This window comes from Peromyscus maniculatus, chromosome X (assembly GCF_049852395.1).
Source record: "Peromyscus maniculatus bairdii isolate BWxNUB_F1_BW_parent chromosome X, HU_Pman_BW_mat_3.1, whole genome shotgun sequence".
Taxonomy (NCBI): Eukaryota; Metazoa; Chordata; class Mammalia; order Rodentia; family Cricetidae; genus Peromyscus; species Peromyscus maniculatus.
In genome coordinates this window covers 113,492,722-113,513,775 of record NC_134875.1, presented here as the reverse complement: position 1 = coordinate 113,513,775, position 21,054 = coordinate 113,492,722, and the positions used below count along the sequence as shown (strand labels likewise).

At 33.6% G+C, this 21,054-nt stretch overlaps 1 protein-coding gene across 15 annotated transcripts in view; it reads right to left on the bottom strand.

Annotated features, from left to right (window-relative positions):
* Scml2 (Scm polycomb group protein like 2) overlaps nucleotides 1-21,054 on the bottom strand; it is a 245,418-nt gene that overhangs the window by 67,671 nt on the left and 156,693 nt on the right. For all 15 annotated transcript variants that reach the window (XM_076562544.1, XM_076562546.1, XM_076562547.1 and 12 more), the window contains 6 exons: nucleotides 18,868-18,913; nucleotides 16,660-16,728; nucleotides 12,875-12,945; nucleotides 11,896-12,130; nucleotides 9,992-10,080; nucleotides 7,830-8,073 (listed from right to left, as the gene is read on the bottom strand). In XM_076562544.1, the coding sequence (XP_076418659.1) occupies nucleotides 7,830-8,073; nucleotides 9,992-10,080; nucleotides 11,896-12,130; nucleotides 12,875-12,945; nucleotides 16,660-16,728; nucleotides 18,868-18,913 (754 nt within the window). The remainder of the gene's footprint in view (nucleotides 1-7,829; nucleotides 8,074-9,991; nucleotides 10,081-11,895; nucleotides 12,131-12,874; nucleotides 12,946-16,659; nucleotides 16,729-18,867; nucleotides 18,914-21,054) is intronic.

Sequence of the window (21,054 nt, the reverse complement as noted above, 5' to 3'; positions counted from 1 at the left end):
AGAGATTTAAAACATTATGCCTAGATAACTAAAGCAAAAATGAACTATATTTAAAGGCTCTATCAATAGCTTTGATTCAATCCTATTTCAAAACTTGGCTTGTGGATTTAAGTTATTTTTAAAAGTTACAGAAGGAAAAAATCTAAAATGGTTATTGAGGCCTATAATCCCAGCACTTCGGAGAGGGAGAGGGAGACAGAAAAACGGCTGTAAATTCAAGTCTAGCCTATATTAGAGTGAGATCTTGTCCTTGAAAAACAAAAACAAAAGAGTGTCTTTTTCCTCCTTGGCATACATTCTATACTAAATTAAAATTAGATCTAACAATATTTACATGCTTTTTCAGTCCTATTATATAGTTGTGGCTCATAAATATTCAGCCTAGTAAAGAAGTAAAAAAAATCAATAAGCAAGAAATCACAATCAGAATTTAGAAGGGCTTTAGAGTCACATTTTAAAAGCATATGAGTTTTCTGCTTGTAAATCACAGAAGCATTGTAAACTATTCCCTTCAGTTCTCTGGGGAAATATTTTCCATGGTGACTATTTTATTTCACAACTGCTACTAATATATACTTGACAGTATTAAAAAAGTACAATAGCTATAATCTTTAATATTTTCAGAAGAAATCACACACAAAAAAGCAGGTTTAGGTCAATGGGAAATTCATTTAACAATATAAGCTTTGAAAAACATCACTTGAATTTTAAATCATAATATCTTTTTTCTTCCTGAATAATTTCTAACACTGACTTCCACTGTGTTGTTCAAAATAATCACAGAAGGAACTGCTACAAATTTCACAAAGAAAAACCATTTAAATGTTTTGATGTAATAACCAGCAAAATGTTATTCATATTTCCACAACATAAAGTTTTTAGTAAGTCTCAGTCAATGTCGGTGGAAAATTATTTATGGTCATATTCCTAAAACTTAAGAGAAAAATTATACTTTCATTATAAACTGCTCATCTAAATAATTAAATATTACTTATAATCAGATTGTTCCTTGCTTTAAAAAAAATACAAGCATTTTTAAGGTAGAAATAAGCAAAGACTGAATTTTTCCCCATGCATTTTAAAAAGAACTTTTGAAAGTGACTATTCAAATAATAGTGCTAAAGGTATCAATAAGTAATATTTAAAACAGGACTGTCTAAATTCTTTGGTATATGTAGTGCACAAAAACTAACAAAGCAAACAATAGATTTCTTTAACCAGATTCTAGCTACAATATAAAGATAATTCCTACCTTTATAAATACCCCAGAGTGACAAGTTGCTGCTGTATTTACCATTAAGATGACTTAGGTTCCACTTCATAGCCTTACTCTTTCTAACCAGGATTAAAACTGTATTTCTGGAGAAAAGGACTCAACAACAAAGCCCATGTTGCCTGAGCAAGCCTGTATTTCTAGCAAATGGGGATGGAGCTATTTGCATTGTTGATTTAAGGAGGGAGGAGTGAAGGGAATAGATAAAGGGGGCTGGTAATGTAATTTGTATATTGTCTGTGAGCTGTTGAGACAGGGATCATCAGTCACCTGCTCAAACTCCCTTCATTTTCGCCCTCTAAGAAGGACCAAAGGTTACCCTGGGTCAGAGGATTTGGAAAGAAATGAAAAGATACGCAAAATCTAACTACCAATCCATTGTGTCTGTCGAGAAAGTTATCCTTTTGAACTGCATGTTCCTTTAAACAAGGCATTTTTAATAGCCTTAAGAGTATCCTGCTAAAATATATCATAGCACAGAACAAGGAAGATTTCAAAGTCTAGGCACTCCTTGTAATTACTGTAATATTTATCAAGAAATATTTAAATCAGATAAAAGCCTTTTTATTTATTCCAAGCTACTTCTTTGCATCATAATAGCTTTCTCATTCACACAAGTGAAACACTTGATCCAAGCTGTTCATATAAGACAGAAAATAATCATGTTTTAGATTTCATGCCTTTCTGGGTTCATAGCATCTCTAGCTATTTCATTCATACATAACAAAAAGAATGTTCAGTGTACTAAGTATATTAATCTATACTGCATTACAAGTCACACAAAGAGCAACAATATAAATGAGTATTTGAATGTCAGTCAGCAAGACTGGCAAACTGAATTTTGTTTAAACTTTTTTGTGAGAATTTTATATATACATATATTATATTATGATCAAGTCTATCTTGAACTCTTTACAGCCTTTATTATATGAATATCTACTATTATCTGATCCACCTGACAGAAAACTACTTAATGTAGTTTTTAACTAAACACACACAGTCCTATAAAAAATAAAGTTGATAAATACATGGTTTAAAATGTACAAAAATCTTAATTTTGAAATTTAGGTAGGTAAAGCTGTAGAACATAAATACTCCTTTGAACAAAGAAAAAAGCAACAACAACTTAAACGTTTTCATGTGTGTGTTGGGGGGGGGAATAATAAAAAAATAAAGCTGTTTCTTATTTGTAAATTAAATGTGTGAAATTCTTCCCAAGAGACAAACCCTGAAACAGTTAAGAAGAAAAATGCTAAATGCTCCTTTTCCAAAATAAGGGAAGACTACATAAAAGAATCAGTTACACATTTTTAGAGGATCAAATTTAGATATCAAAATCTACTCCTTTAGAGTTTTAGTTATGAAGAAAAACCCAAGTGATTATGCACACCTGCATGAAAGTGTAAGATAAACATTCAAAGAAACAGCAAATAATACAAAGATAATCATGGTTAAGATCGACTTCATTTTTCTTTTACTTTAACCTTAGGAATGGTACAAATTAAATAGTACTGCAGCTACACCTTGCTGAATCTATGTTTGCCCCTCCTCCACAGTTCCTCTTAGACACACGAAATTCCTCCATACCCTAGAGACCCTGCAACTTTACAGACCCAAATCATGTGACAGTCTGCTTCTTGTTCTTCATGCTAGTATATAATGTTACAATTGGCCACTCAGGCCAGAAGACCAGAAAGGAAAGAGAAAGCAAGGGGGGAAATCATCCAAAAAGTATCCATCCAACAAAGGATAAACTGAAAAATCAGCACCTAACCTGTTATAACCCCAAACACAGATGACTAGTAGACCAGCATAAGAACAATATCTGTAAGCACAAGACAACTTCACAAAACTGAAGATAATTATTACAATCAATAATATATAAATGTGTAGCTAAATTTTAAAAAATTCATTGTTTTAGAAATTATTTAAGTTCAAATTTAATTTACATAGTTTATGCTTAAAGTACTTAAGGATTGTTAAAGCAAAGTAAAACATTTACAATAGAACTATTTCTTAAAGACTGAATAATTTCATAATCTTAGGAAAATTACTGGGGCAAATTTTTTTAATTAATTAATTTTTATTTTATGTGTATGTTTTGCCTGCGTGTATTTCTATGCATAATGTGTATGCCATGCATAGTGCCTTCAGCAGACCTAAGAGGTTGTCAGATACCCTGGGACTGGTATTTCAAAAGGTTGTGAGCTGATATATAGGTCCTGGGAATAAAACCCAATCCTCTGGAAAAGCAACCAGTGCTTTTAAACACTGAGCCATTTATTCAGCCCCTGGTGCACTTTTTTAAACAGAATTTTATTCTTCTGAATGTCTCAAATGACAAATGTATATTCCCATCCAAAAAGAAAAAAGAAAAATATCTTCATACATTAAAAAAATGGGGTCATTCCTGTGGTGGTATTGTGTTCCCCAAAATATTGTGCACCCTAATAAACTTATCTGGGATCAGAGACAGAACAGCCACTAGATACAAAGGCCAGAAAATGGTGGCACTCACACCTTTAATCCTAGCATTCCAGAGGCAGAAATCCATGTGTTCAAGGATACAGCCAAGCATGGTGACTCACGCCTTTAATCCCAAAAAGTGAGCCTTTAATCCCAGGGAGTGATGGTAGAAAGGAAAGATATATAAGGCATGAAGACCAGACACTAGAAGCATTTGGCTGGTTAAGCATTTGGCTGGTTAAGCATTTGGCTGGTTAAGCTTCAGGCTTTTGAGCATCAGTTCAGCTGAGAGCCATTGGGATGAGGACACAGAAGCTTCCAGTCTGAGGAAATAAGACCAGCTGAGAAGTTGGTCAGGTAAGGTTAGCTGTGGCTTGTTCTGTCTCTCTGACCTTCCAGTGTTCAACCCAATACTTGGCTCCGGGTTTGTTTTATTAATTAAGACTCTTTAACATTCATGCTACACATTCCAGTTATGATCCTAAATTACTGGAATATCCTGTTTGTTCCTTCTTGTATTATATATTTGTAATGACTGGTGATAAAGTTCTATAACATGCTAGAGACATGGGAAAAGCAATATGAGAAAAATAAATAGTTTATAAGGAATCATTAAATTTCTATCAGTATATAAATGATCTAAAGGCAACTGAGAATTACAAAGAAGATATGGGAGTGTGAGAAACTGAAAAAATGAAAACAGCAAAATCAAATAAATTGTTCAAAGAAAATCACAATAGGCCCTGTTTTCACTTATGGGACTATCTCCTCCAAGTTGCTAAAGACACAGCAACACATATGCAGTGCTGCTACCTTTTTCACTAGATACCCTGTATTGACAGTCTTGCAAAGAAATTTGATCAGTTGTGACATCACAATGAGCTTTGAAAGAGTACAGGGTCATAACAAGATCCTGGAAAAGAAAATGTGGATAAATAAGAAAAAAGCACAGATTTACTAACCCCAGGAAAGCCCAATTAAAAACTCCATTATTTCTGATCATAGAAATGTTCAGAATTTTAAAAAATGAAAGAAGTTTTAAAGCAAATTAAACTTTATTACTCTTCTCTAAATCAAGTAGTATTCATGTTTCACTGCAACTTTATTGCTTTTAATTATTTATTTTTCAAAAGTTTTAAGTGCTAAGAAAAAGAAATTGTTTATAAGTTCAGAAACATTTATAATATATTTAAGAAATAATCAAAATGAATATAAAATCTTAATTTACAAAATCTGATTATCTTACTATCATTTATGCCTTTTGAAAATACTTAAAAGTAAGGCCCTTAAATTATTAAGTCAATAAAGACTTTTGTTAGTTGAAAAAAGATTATAATGTTAAAAATCAAATGACTGAGGAAAATAATTTTAACTGGGGGACATGGGTTTAAGCTGTGCAATAAATGAAACAGACAAACTAGTTTAAAAGAAGTAGTATTCTAAGATGAAAAATGAGAAAAAGGTGATTATTAGACAATTATGAAGGAATATTAATGCCCAAAACCTATGGAAAGAAAAAGCTTTAAACTCATTAGCAAATTATGGAATTAAAAATGTAAAAATAATGAAATTAGACTTTTCCCAAGATTGGGCAGAATAGAGAAAAATATTTTACCTAATTCAGAGGGTAATATATGACTTCCTGAAATACAATTTTTTAGCTTAAAAACACATTCTCTACTTCAGCAAAATTACTGTATGAAATATGGAGGAATGCAAATATATGTACATAAAAGTACTTATAGCATCTAGTATAATAACATAAATGTGAAAGAACTTCAATATCTAACAAAACAGAAATTTAGTTAAGTCAATTATGTACAGCATATGATGGAATGCATGTAGAATTAAATTGCAATTTGTAGGATATATTTTACACAGGAATATATGTGTTGTTCAAGTTATGATGGGATTGCATTTTGATAATCAAAATGCATTTGATACACTGCTTGCCGAATATCATTGCTTAAACTTAAATCTAATTTATCTTAAGACATGCCCAGAGCCTTTATATTTGCTTATACTTTGGTAAAATCATTTAACAAAAATCCCATTTTAAAATAAAATATTGGGTATCTTAATTAAAAACTGTACTCAAAGTAAATATTACAAAGTATATGGATGTAAGAGATACATATGGGCATTTTTCAATCAATTGTGAAAACATAAACACAGCATACAAAAGAAACATATCTAGTATCAAAGCATTTGTTTTTCGCCTTGTTGTCCACTGCCAGTACCTAGCATAATAAAATATTTTATTACATATTACTAGACTAGAAAATTATTAAAATTTACTATTCAAAGTATGGTTTCTCCTGAATATTTATTGCTTTCACTGAATTGTAATGACAAAACTTGTAAATGTAGTCATCCGAAGATGATTAGGGATCATCTACACAGTCACAATATATTATGCAAAAATAAGCAAGGAAGTAGAATATTCAGGATAATCTCTTTCATACTGAAAGTTAAAGCACAAAGTGATGTACAAGTATATTCTTGTTATTACACAAAGAAAAAAACCAAAAGGGATTATGGACAGAATTCATATAAAGAGGCCCTGGGTATGATTTCTACCACCACAAAAACATAACCAGACCCACCACCACGGGGTTGGAGATGTAGCTCAATGTAGAAGAAAAAGAAGGTACTCAAGGGTAATAACTTCTTATCCACACATTCCCAACTAACCACGTCTTAAGCAAAATTCATCTGTTTTCAGAGTAAATTCAAATTTTATACCTGTGATATGTCTACCCTGCCTACAGTAGCATCCTGCATAGCAAATTACTTCTCCTCTCTGAATAGTCATGTTTTTTCTCTGAGGCTTTCTTTACTAAATCACCATTCTCTCCAGAGTTTGAGCTACTTCCATATTTACCATACATTTCTATCTTTGTAATTTTTAACAGGTTTATCCCTCAGTCCATTTCTCTTCACTAAAAAGTCGATTTCATGAGGGCAGATACTATGCCTTGGCTACCTTAGTATCATATATAGATCTGTGTAGTAGAACTATTTACCAAAATTAAACACTAACATCTGCCTGCTAGATATAGCATCAAGAAACTGGTATGTATTGCTGTACTATAATGAGATGTGTTAAATCACAGAAGACTTCAATAGCAGTCCGTTACAAGAATAATATACCTCTAGACCCTTTCCTAGCCCCTAACCTCTTCTATATTCTTTACCTACTTATTTTATCTTTATTTTTTATGATACAGATAGCATTTAGTGAGGTAAATTGTAATTGTTTACATTTGATTCCACCAGTAAATTTGTACTAAACTCAAGGCCAATGTATCTCAGCAGTGGTTATTTCAAAGTCCACATCAGGCTTGCTTAAGCCCTTGAATGAGTTGCCAAGGAACTCTGATATTTTGAAGACATTTCTCTGAAAGAAGGTATCTACATGATCACAGTATTCAATCTAGAAACACCATTACAAATGATGAATAGTATGATGACTGAACAGAAATCTACAACAGCATCCACAGAAGCTATAGTCACATATAGATTTTACTTGAGAATATCAAAGTATCAGTTTATCTTTAAAATATAAACAGAAAAAATACATTTAAATACTTCTTTTGTTCAACTTTTAAAATTATGGTTAAGATGTGACTAATGAAATACCATGTGCAAATGTTTTTAAAAGGCTTTGGTGTTGAGAATAGAATCCAGGGCCCTCTGCATGCTACACACTCATTCCACTGAGCTATACCCCCAGAACTCATGTATACATTGTAATTGAATAGTAATTACAAAAGTAATTTTAAATAGAACCATCTCCTAAATACATCCAATGTTTATAATAACATGGTTCTAACATTCTAAATGTGACTTTTGGCTTTGCCAATATTCTTAGCATGAAATGGAACATAAGATGCCTAGGGAGCTCTCAAGAATTCTAATTACTCTAATTTGAAACTTGCATCATCTCTAGTACCTAGACTAGAGAATGTTATTACTGGTCTACCTGCCATTCTAATTCGGCATCAAGTCCTAATATCACCACTACTAAACACAATGCCATCAAAATAAAATCTAAAATAACAGAACATATAGTTAGATATTAGCTTACCAATACTTCCTGGTTGCTGCAATATATCTCCTGTGAGGCAACACCATCCAACTGGGAATATGTCCCGGGAGTCATATTTGCACCAATAATCAAATGCTCCACTCCACCCATCAAAAGTAATATGAATTTGATCTCCTTTGACATCTCCAATTGTGGCAGGACAGATCAAAAACGGGTTTTTTCTATCAACAGCTTCAATCTTCATCCCAACTTTAAAATTATTTAGGGGTGGCGGTGGTGGTTCCTACAAAAACATTTTAAAAATTTTCACAATTAAGATACATTAAGAACTATCTTTTTACTGTGTTCTTTTTTAATCCTTAGAAACCAAAAAATAGGTTTCATATTTATTAGGAAGAAAGGTATTCTTAAAAATCACAAACTATTCTTTTAACATTTCACTTTTTTCCTACAGAGCCAAGAATTTAGAAGGAAACAAAATTAACCTGATCCATCCACTCATACAAGAAATTCTATCATGTGGCAGAAATTTAAGATTCACTGACAAGCAAAAATATTAAATACGGCTTTCAGTAAAGTATCACTATAAAGGTTTCCCCTCTGACTCCAGGAAAGAAGAGTTAGAATATCAAAGGAGAGATTTTATTCTGAAGACATAAAAATAGGAAGGGCTCTGGAAGTCAGTTACAAAAGAGTAAAGCTGTTGAAAAGCATGATGACCAGAAAGACCATGCTGGGAAACGTAGGAAGAATTAGAAGAAGTCTTGTCTGCACCTTCATGTCTGACTTCCAACCTCCAGAACTGATGTTTAAATAAATCTAGCCATCTACAGTAAAAATTTTAAAAAATTGGAGAAAAAAATTGAAGATGACACAAGGGGAGACCTCCTATGCACATGGAATGGTAGTGTTAATATGAAAATGGTTATCCTACCAAAAACAACCTACAGATTCAGTGTAATGCCAATATTCCAAAAACATTTTGTACAGAAACTGAAAAATCAATCTTAAAATTCACATTGAAGCCCAAAATAATACCCTAGAGATAGGCAAAACAATCCTGAACAATGAAAAAATACACTGGTGGGGGTGTCACTATTGCTGATTTCAAGTTACACTGTAGAGCCATAGTAGTAAAACCAGCATGGCATCAGAACAAAAGCAGACACAGTGATCAATGGAAGAGCACTGAAGAGCCAGGTATAATTACACATACAACTCCCTGATTTCTGACAGACACCGAAAACATACCCTAGAGAAAAGATAGCTATTTAAACAAATTGTATTGAGAAATCTAGCTATATACATATAGAAGGAAATTTGATTCTTCTCTTTCAACCTGCACACAAATCAATGCCAAATGAATCATAGATCTCAATGATAGATCTAAAACTTCTAGAAGAAAAAGTAGGAAATACACTTCAGTATTGGGTAAGGACTTTCTGAATAGGGCTCCAGTCATCCAGGAATAAATACAACAATGAACAATTTTGACTTTATGAAATTTAAAAAGCTTCTGTACTAAAAAGAAACTGTTAATCAACTGGTCATTGTGCAGAAAATAAATGTTCTCAGTTATGAATGGGATAACCATATCACACCATGTTATCACCACAAGGCTCAGGAATCATTGTAGAAAAGAAAGGCAAGAAGATTCTAAAATTCAGAGATCAGAAAGAACCAGAGCAAAACAGAGTATTTCTGTATGTGACAGGACTGTTAGACTCATGACTCATAGGAACTACAGTTGCTATAATGAACTAAGTGGTGTCTCTTCTAACACAAATTTCTGTTGAAGTACTACCAATATGAATACATTCAAAAACAGACCTTTAATCCAATTTGACTGGGGTGGTGTAATAATAAGAGGAAGAGACTCAGTAGGTGTGCACACACAGAGTAGAGGCCATAAAAGGACACAAGAAGATGGACAACTATAAACCAGCCTTCAAAGCACCCTAATTCTTATTCTAGCCTCCAAACTGTGGGAAACATTTTTTATTATGTAAGCTACTCCAATTTGTTACAGTGGTCTAACAAACTAACTCAGTATTTGCCAACCTGCAATTTTAAACAAAACAAAACAAAACAAAACAAAACTTTTTCCATACAGGAAAAGACGATGTATTAAGCAGTCACATTAAAAAAAAAATTAAAATCATGTTATGGGGGACAGAAATTTGTTGTAATGCTTTTCTTACCTTCTTAAAGCACACTGCAGGGGCCAGTTCAGATCCAGTTAGTGTCCGTAGTAAGAACATGGGCCAAGATGAAACATTCATTCTGTACCCTGTTTCACAAATTAGATATCATGAGAAACCTGTGAAACTATGGTAATAGAGAACCAACAAGTTATAGTCACATATCCTCTTCAGAGAACGACTTTCTAAGGACTTGAGTAAAAGGAGATCAATCTTCTTGTAGCTACAGCCATCACTCTGATGTCTGACAACAATGTCAAAGTGGAACCAGAAACTTTCATTTTAGGGAAGCCATTGACTAGGGTTTGCCAACAAACACACTTATGTTGGGGACAGGCCATAATAATACCGTAGATACATTTACTAACATAAGGGTGCAAGTGAATCATTAGCAACAGAGCTAAAAACAGTCAACATATACAAAAATGTTAAGACAGACCAAGTCATCCTCAAATAAACTTTTACTGAAATTCTCCAGATATAACCAGGAAAACAGATGGTGATAGTGGAAATGGATGGAATGGTTGTTACCCAATGCTTACTGCCAAGCCTGACCACCTGAGTTTGATACCTAGAACCCGCATGGTACAAGGAAGACAAGGGATTTCCCCAAGTTGTACTCAGGCCTTCACATGTGTTCTGTGCACGTGCATGCACACACACACACATGCACACACCAATAAATAAGTAAAAGAAAAAGAAGGAAAAATTAAAATGTACTCTTTGTGTAGTGGCACATATCTGTAATCTCAATACTTGGGAAGCTGAAGCAAGAAGATCAATAGTTCAAGGCCAACCTGAGCTAAATTACTGAGATCCCGTCTCAAAAAAAAAAAAAAAAAAAAAGAAAGAAAAAACAAACCTACCTCTGACTGGTTTAAAAACCAATAAAAGGGGGCTGCTAGGCAAGCACCTTGCCACTAAGCTTCACTGTATCCCTTTAAAATTACTTTAAAATAATCTTTGGTAACAAGAATTGAAACAGCTCTTTGTGAATGCTAAGTATGTGCTCTTATCACTGGGCTACACCCCAGCCCTTAAAGTGGATCAATTTTAATTAACAAAAATTTAAAAGATATTATTAAAGTAATTATCTGTATTAGTGGGTCTTAGGAAATATGTTGCTAATAAAGAAAATTCATCCTGAGTTTTACATTATTTCTTATTTTAAGCATTGTAAAGAACATGAAAACTAACATTTGAAATTCACTGGGAATGAACAATGATGACCAAATAAACTAATCACTTATTTTCTACAGATTATACAGATATTCCTCAGTTCTATAAAGATTTTCTTCCAAAATACGTCATAACTTTTTCACATTTTAAACACATGGCCCAACCAAACACTACATGTGCTTAAACTTAACCCTCTGCTAAAATTTCCATTCTCTCATCTTTTTCTATGCCTAACAGTAACTAGGTTCCTCGGTGTCTAATAGTTAGGAATGAAAGAACTGTTTCAATAACTAAAAAGTACTGATTCTTATTCTCCTCTCATAATGTAGAACCCCACAGTCTTCCTATCCTCATCCTCATACTGAAAGTGTTGAATGGCTCAATGTAAAGTATCAAGAGGTGTGTCACTCATAGGAACTATTACAGGCTTCTTCTCTAGAAGAGTTTCTGAATTCACATGCAGGATGTAAGTGAGCTTCTTTTGGTATTTTAAATTTGAAGATTACTCTAACATTTGTTCAAAATGAGGCCTTTAGCACACTTGTGCAGTATGTATACAAGTGACACGGTACCGAGTTCCTCTCCAATCATATATCCTCTATAGTAACTCCCTGACCATATACTTATAAGAAGGCCTAAGTGATATTTAAAAGGACATTTCAAGCCACCTCTAGTAAATAGCTTACTAGTAAGACTATGGTATTTCAAGAAGTGTTTATCCTTACCCAGTGGAGGTTGAAGTAAATCTCCTGCCTGTTCACATGTCCCAACAGGCTGTATGTCTGATGAATCAACAAGTCTCCAAAAATCATTCTTATTGTCACTACCATCCAGTCGTAAACGTAATCTGGCACCAGTAGTTGCAATAACAGAAGCAACACACACTGAACCGATATTGCGAGGGTCACGGGCTTCCAATTTCATACCAACTTGGAATTCATTAGTTGGTGGAGTCTTAGACTATATATAAATGACACTGTGTTAAAATGCATGCACTATAAGAAAAACAGATGGCAAATTATGTTACCAAAATACTTAGGAGATGTTTTGTAGGTACAGTCAGAGCAGGTGAATGAGGTCAGTGTTACAAGGCTCAAGGCAGAGTTTCCCTTTTGACTGACATGCAGTATAAAAACGCTGGCTATCACTAGTCTCACTCATCTGCATATTCAAGAAACCCAAATGTGGACTATAAAATGCATCCTGAAAGACTTTAAAAATTAAGAATCCCATTAAGCTATTCCCCTTGAAATGAGCAAACTAGAAGTCATATCAAAGTCTATGATAAAGTTAAACTCTTCAGCACACTTCAAACACCCCTATACACCTTTAACCTTGATCCCAAAGTGCCTCTATCCACCTTGCACTCCAGCGACTCTGTGCCATATCTTGATACTTAAATTATTTTGGATATTTTCTTTCTTCTCATTCTAACAATCTTATATAGCATCTGTTCCATAAGCTTTCTTAGTCCAGCTTTATCACATTTCTTGTATTTGCTATCTGTCTTTCCCTCTACATGGGCAATTTTAAGGGCTTAGTATATCAAACAAAATAACTGCAAATAGGACATTTGGTTTTGAATGGCACAAACATAATCCCACTTTCTCCTCATACTACCAGAATCCCAAAACTACACAGATACCCTTCCACAAGTTAATGCTATACAGTACTGTATAAAGTCTCAGGAGAATTTTGGCATACCTGTCTGAAGTATTCTGAAGGTGCACTTACAGAATCAGTCTCTTTCAAATACTTGTCCCAGTCAAAAGTATCTGGAAAAAAACATACAAAATAGGCTGGGTTTGGAGTATATAATAAAATTTTTTTCTGAATAAAGTAAGTTTTAATCCATATGCAGAAAAAGGAGGAATATGGAAGGGTCTTGAAGGGAGTAAAGGAAAGGGAAAGTGTTATTATATTATAATCTCAAAAATAAAAAAATGGAAACAATACTTTCTACAAACCAGTTCAAACTTCTCAATTTACATTCGATTATGCACAGAAATAAAAGCAACTTCCTGATAATAATGGTCTTAATGGAAATTATAACCCATATCCTCTCAATGAATTGTGGGCTAAAGCAGAGTGATTTTGAAGGAATGGCTACGAGTGTGAAATAGAAGTAGAGGCCCAAAGTTCAATACTTTACACTGCAAAAAAGTGTGGACATTAGATACAACTAGGAAAGTTTTATAGACTAGAAAATCTATGCATATGTATCAAATACACATTTCCTCAACAATTTTATTGACACTGTATCATCCATTAATGTGAAGGTACTTTGTTTTTTATGGGGCGCTAACGGTGTTTAGTATGTGTTCTAACAGAATTTTAACACTGCAATGTTTTACAAAAAGAAAATTCTAAGAACCAGCGTAGATGTTAATGGGCTATTAAATTTCCCTCCACAATGTCAAGAACATGGTGTTAAGACAGAGCAGTAAACAACTGAACAGTGCGGCCACTGGCACAGATTATTTTAGTGCTGTCCATCTTCTATAGATTCTTGCTGCGCTCTGTCATGTAGTCTTCGTGACATTCGACAGTGCTATCAGAAAGCAGCGTCCTCTGCCTGGCTTGAACACTTTTGTTCTGCTAGCCAGACTGTCAAAACAACGGACAAACTGATTAGAAATACTAAAAAACACATATGCACAAACAGAGTTTAATTTTCAGCAACAGAATGTTTTTTTAATATTCTTGTTAAACACTATAAAAAATTGACTTCTCTTCCCTAGGTGAATCTGCATTACCAGTTTCTGATATGCACTGGTACTTCTTTATCCTCAGCCTCCCTTAGGTATGATTTCAATTATCTTGATTCAATTGCAGTCCAAAATATTAAAGAGAAAATTCTTAGCAACAACTTTTGTCATCAGACTGCCTGCTAAGGTAACAAACTGTTCAAATATCTTATCTTGCTTTCAACTTAACAATGGCCACAAAGTCCAAGACTGCTGATGCTGGGAATTCAGACATGCCAGAGAGACCATAAAGGGCTTCTCTTCCATGAAATGCAAAGGTGAAAGCTCTCAACAATGAAAGAAAAGCAGCACATGTTGAGGTTCCAGATATTTATGCTAAAAGCTACCAATCTCTTATTGTGTCTTCTTTATAAATCAAACATTATTATATATTTGTATGTAAAGCATACATTACTATCCAGTTTCAAGCATCTACCAGAAAAGAATCTTGGAATATACTTCCCCCAAGGGAAGGACTGATACATCCTTCAAAGGATAGTACAGTTATCTGCACACAGAGATTGTCTACCAATCAATTTTCTAGAAAATACAAATAAAAAATCTGACTGTAAGTATCTGCAGATTTCTCTAATATAAATATTGATACCATGGCTGACTGCAGTAGGCCAAACCAAAGCCATTAAGCACAAAGATGGGGAAAGATGTACACAACTAGCTCCTCCAAGTCAGAATGAGCCATCCCGTGTATACCATAAAATATAAGTATTCACATATCTATGCATGTGTGGTAGACATGCCATATGTAAGATTATAGAATTTTTAATGAAAACTCAACCAATGATCTAAAACTACAGTTTGATCCTGCTTCTAGATGATGTAAAGTGAGTACCACCACAGTGTTGAAAATCATGAAGCAAAGTGTCAAGAACATGCACTTCAGAGGCAGAGTTGCCTGTTTTCACTATGGCTCTACCTCTTATTATATAACCATGAACACATCATTTCACTTTCTCTGCCTCAGTTATCTTATTTACAGTATTTAAAATTAGTATCTATGGTACCACATGTGTTTAGAATTAAATGAAGTAACACCCATGAGCACTAAACAGTGTATTGTAAAGATTGATGTTAAAACTGTCCCTAAAGTTGTGCATACTTAGCTTTGTCAAAAGTAAAAATTGAGATCCACAAGTCCACTATTGTCAAAATATTACCATTGTCTCCTAACAATCAGGAATGCTACAATTCTAATTCAAGCTCTAATACCACATGATCTAACAGAGCATTAAAAAAGAACAAAATAATACATGAATTACAAACAACAAAAACACCAAGATATAGTTAATGTTATGACACCCCAAAAGGAAAAAAATGACTAAAATCTCTTCCCATTTATTCCTCAGAGAGTTAATACTCTTCTTTGAAACAGTATCTGTGAAGTTTTAAATGAAATGAGAAAATATTTAACGTATCTGACTAACACAAAATTTTGTTTGAGATGAAGTCTTACTACATACATAGTCTAGGCTGACCTCAAACTCAATCTTCCTACCTGAGTCTCTCAAGTATGGGAACTACAGATATGTTCAACAAACCCTTAGCAAAACAATGTAAATATTCTATCTTCACTTGTATTGGACATGGCTATAATCTGTTACCAATTCCTATCCAGTTGAATTCTATTAGCTTTATTATTTTCTATCATATTGTTAGCCAATGACAATCTATAGTATATATCAAAGAGAGACTTACTTTGCCTTAACAGAACTGTTCTTGACTTCTCATGTGATAATCACTACCATTAACACAATGAAAACACACATGGATCCAAAATTTATTAGTTTAGATTTAACACACCTAACACCTATATTAACACCACAGTTGGAATTCCTAACCAGCAACCAAAAGTCAACCTGAAGTTTTTTTCTCTTCAAAAGATGGGTGCAAATACATGACTGTGTGATCTGACTACTGTACACACACACATCCATGGAGTCCTTCTTCATATTAGCCTTTACTCCATTCTAATTTATACATTAGGTATAATACATTCTGGCACATGGAATATAATTTTTATCAACCTCCTTGATTTTCTGTGTAGTGAATCAGAATTATAATGTCTTTTACCAGTCAGTGCCAGGCTTGGGTTCCTATGCTATGTGAAGACAATGAGCAGAAAATATCTTAGATGAAGTCTCTCAGTTTAATAAACAGCACACATTACTTCATAGCATTTATTACAACTATAATTAGGTATTTACTATCTACCAGGCCACGTAAGATCAGAGAAAGCAGGAATCACATCAGTCCTGTTTGGTACTAGATTATTACATGAGCCATTAATATGCGTCGAGCATTATCCTAAGTACTACAGATGCATCAGCTAAAACAAAACAAAACCTTTACCTCGAACAGTCACTCACTGATTTCTAGAATGAAATGCCAGGGACTATATCCTGAAAATATATTCATGTAATTGCCTAGTTGAGTAAGTAATCACATTTTTAAAAAAAGTCTGACAATTTTGAATGAAAAATTTCTATCATTAAAAATTGGACAAATTTGCACTTAAATATACAGTTGTAATTTCATGCAATATTTATCAATTCATCTTTAAATAAAATTAAAGTTAAAATGTCACAGTGAATTGTTTGCCCTTTCAATGACTAAGATTTTACAGTATTGGAAGTTAGTATAAACATACTATACCAGAAGCTACATGAGTTCATTATAACACACTGAAGAAAGAAAAATGATGTATTAAATTACTTAAAAACCTACTGCTTTGTGCAGAAGATGTACTTGAATGAGTAGTTTTCTCTTGATTGTCGTTCTTGGCATCCATGGATTCTAACCAAAAGGAAAGAAAATAACATTGGAATAGTCTTAAAGAGCACTTCAACATTTATAAAATTAATTTAATTTTTAAATGGGAACCTATTTAAATTTTATGATTATCTTCATTTTCTATGTGTCCTAACAATTTCTAGTGTGTTCTATACTTTATAATTTACTTGGGAATTTTTCTTTACTGTATTTTTCACTACTAAAATGAGAGCTTCATAAAAACAGATATTTAAGTCTATCAGTCTTGCTCAGTAATATATGCTTATAACATTGACCAGGATCTGGGATACAGAATGCTCTCAAGCATTTGTTAAATGAATGTGCCAACAATCTAAATAAACTTTTGGTGAATCCTTAAACTGCTTAAAATAATTTCCTAGAAATAAAGTGATGTGTTCAAGTGTTTAAAACATCACATGCCAGCTAGAATAGAATACAATGTACTTCAATGAAATACTCAGGTTTTTCTCTATGATAAACTAAATATTTCAACGAGTACTCAAAATCCTTGAGATGTCACCAAATCTAAAATATATCACTTCACTCAGACAAATTAGAGTATATATGAAAGAAATATAAGACACAATGCTAAAAATTATCCTAAGTTCTTAATATCATCAAATAACAACAGTATCGCTGTTTTTTAAACTGCCTTCGTTATCTTAAGTATGAATTCTTAAATCTCAGGACTTATCGAGTTCCCATATTGACATGTCTTTCAGGTTTTGATTAAGAAATTCTTCAAGGTATATGAATACTTTAGAGAAATATATAGCCATCTTCTGTTCAAATTACCTGAAGAAAACACACATTTATAAAACTTACTAAATAGTTCTATGGTAAGAATGTCTAAGACAAAAATGTAATGGCATGGGTCTTGTTCTAGGGAAACCAATAATCTATTTGTAAATAATATACCAATGTCAACAAACTAATAAACTAAACAAAATTAAAGGACAGCATTCATCACTCAACATGTAATCAGAAGAAAAGCAATAAGATATACAAGACTTGAACAAGGAACAAGAGGGCAAATGTATGAAGTATGTATTGGCAAATAAAATGCAGCAAAATATAAACAGGTGTGGCATATTAGTGAGTCAATAAGCATATTTCTACCTACAGAAAGACAGGACGAAAGAAGTATTCATTCATTTTACAATTAAAAGAACTGAATTCTATTTAGTTCTTTTTTAATTCCTATTTTCTACTTTTTCAATCTTATTTTTTGCTGGGATGACCTGAAAAAATGCTTTTCACATGCTAGGCAAGTACTCTTAATGCCAAAATTACATCCTTAGCCCAGGATATTTCTATTCTTACCTTGGCTTTGTAAAAGAGTATTTTAAGACCTGTTCTGTTGCTTTTAAGACTTTTAGTTTTATTTATAAAACTAGATTGGAAAATTCTAAGCACTTATCTCTAGTATCAAAAAACAAAATCAAAAACTGCATAAAAACAAACAATAAAAAAAACTAAAAACATTTTGTTTGAAGGCTAGAGAGATGGCTCAGCTGATAAGAGCACTTACTACTCATGCAGATGACCCAAGTTTGGTTCCTAGTACTCACTTTAGGTGGCTGACAGTGTCTGAAACTACAACTCGAGGGGATCTGATGCCCTCTTCTGTCTTCTGTGGGCTACTTCACTCACATGCACATACTCACAGACATACACATACACATGTAATTAAAATTAAAAACCATTTAAAAAAAAGACTTCATCTGAATCGCCTAAGGGACAACAGAATAAGTAAGGGCAATAAAAATGACTTCAAGAAACAAATATAAGAATTCCAAGTATGCAGCAAAGAGTTGATTGAGATTAGGAGCCATTTAGTTCCTCCCTAACTCGATGATTATCTTCTACATAAAGAAGCTTCTAAGAATGCTGTACTCTAATCAGTTGTCAGTATGTCTAAAGAGAAATCTAAGAAAGGACTTCTGTCAAATATGCAAAAGAAAATAATCCTAGGAGGAAAATACTAGAAACAGTATTCGATAGGGAAAGGGTATAACTCAACAGGTAGTTCTTTAATGTTATTTGTTAAAACATTTTAAAGGCTTTATTTCACAAGTTTAGTATATAGTAAGATACTTGTTACAAACAACTAAAAATTATCTTTAGATAAGCAAATCTCACCTTCATTCACTGTTTGTCCCATGGTATTCTCTTCTGCTTTACTTTCCTACAAAGGAAAACAATTAATGCCTTATTTTAAGTACCATAAATTTCTGAGAGGTAATAGTAGCCAAAATGAGTTTCAGAGTCAGATCACTTCAACAAAATGATAAGGTAGCTGTTAGCTAGAAAAGAGTGTATGAGTAATAATTGCTAACGGAACATGGGTAGGTATAGGGCCTCATTTTAGGGTATCAAAAATGAAAGGTTAAATCAGAGATGATGTAGGTTGGCAGTTACTGACTTTCGATTTAAGGCCATACCAGAGCCCACGTAATGTTGCTGGGAAGTAGAAAAAAAATCATGAATGCAATGAAGGTTCCACGAATCAAATCTCCTAACAAGAATTACTTGTTAAGAGCCAAGTAAGTACTGTGGTACAGGCCTATAATCTCAGCACTCAGGAAGCTAAGGCAGGAGGATCTTACATTTAAAGTCATCCTGGATTACATAGTGATATTCTGTCTCAAAATTCAAGTAAATTAATTTTAGGAGCAAAATGTTTATTAGGAGGCCTGATAGATTTAAACCACTATTAATTAGTTTGACTTCTTTTCCTGCATGTCCTCAATATATCCCATACTCTAAAACAAATATATTTATTAGACTGTCCTACCAGAACAGCTCAATCAAGGCCAAAATTGAAATATTAATAAGACACAGAATAAGCATTATAAAAAATATCAGGTGCATAGAAAATCTCAATACAGAATGCCAATGCTATATGCCTGTTGTTACGATGTGATGGTGTATAGACTGAATATCATTTGGTAATTAAGGGAATATACTTACGAAGTTACCCAGAAAGACCTCTATATCTCTAACCCAAGAGATTTATTTGCATTTAAAGCCTCAACTCCCACAACTTTGCTTCTTCTGATAGTTTTCTCTCACCAATACCAATACTTCTCTCAGTACTTAGCTGTGCATCTATTCTTTCACTCAGTGGCCAATAATAGACTACACACCTAATCTCCCTTTCCCTTGATACTCACTGGTTTATACTTTCATTCACTTCTACCTGGTGTAGTAACACAGCTGATCAAATTGTTTTGTCATTGGTGTACTTTTCTACCATAATAATACATAATGTTAGATATAATCTGGGCTGTTTGCCTCCCAAATCACCCTCCTGATTCAATGGCTATGCAATTAAGAAAAATTAGAGCTTTCTGCTGTGGGACAATGCTCTTGTACACTGTAATAAGTTGTTACTCCTATTGGTTTAGTAAAATGCTGATTGGCCAGTAGCCAAACAGGAAGTATAGGCAGGGAGACCAGACTAGGAGAATTCTGGGAAGAGGAAAGGAGAGATGGGGTCACCAGCCAGATACAGAGGAAATAAGATGAGAATGCTGGACTGAGAAAAGGTACCAAGCCACATGGCTAAACATGGACAAGAATTAACGGTTAATTTAAGCGTTAAGAGCTAGTTAGTTATAAGTCTGAGCAATAGGCCAAACAGCTTGTAATTAATATAAGCCTCTGTGTGTTTATTTGGGACTGAATGGCTGCAGGACCCGGCAGGACAGAAACTTCTGTGTACAGCTTTCTATGGGTTAACACTAAGATCCTCCACAATTTCAAAACTAGCAGACATATATCACTCAAACACACCGTATTCACTAACCCAAAAAGACTTTTTCAATGACTCCTCATCTTATTTTGACTACACAGAATACCCTTTTCTCCTTTTCTGCTTTTTCAAATACTACCAGTACTTTGAGATCATTAATAAATACTACCTATTTTCTGAAAGCTTTCGTGTTTCTTTATTCAATACAAGTATCCGATTCCAGATTTGATTTATTCATTTACTTAACAAATATTGATATAATTCCTATGATGTACTTGGTACAATGTGGATAGAAGATAAACACTTTAGAGTTAGCAGTGGAGAACATGCCTATAATCCCATCACTTAGGAGGCTCAAACAGGAGAATCATGAAGTTGAAGCCAGCTTTGCTAACTAGCAAGACCTGTAACTGAAGGAAGGAAAGAATGGCAGGAAAGATACACAGTTTACTACATAAAAGCTGGGAAATTGGGGCTAGAGAGATGGCTCAGTGGTTAAGAGCTCTGTCAGTGGACTGGAGTTCAGTTCCCAGAAAACATATTCAGGAGTTCACAGATGCTGTAACTACAGT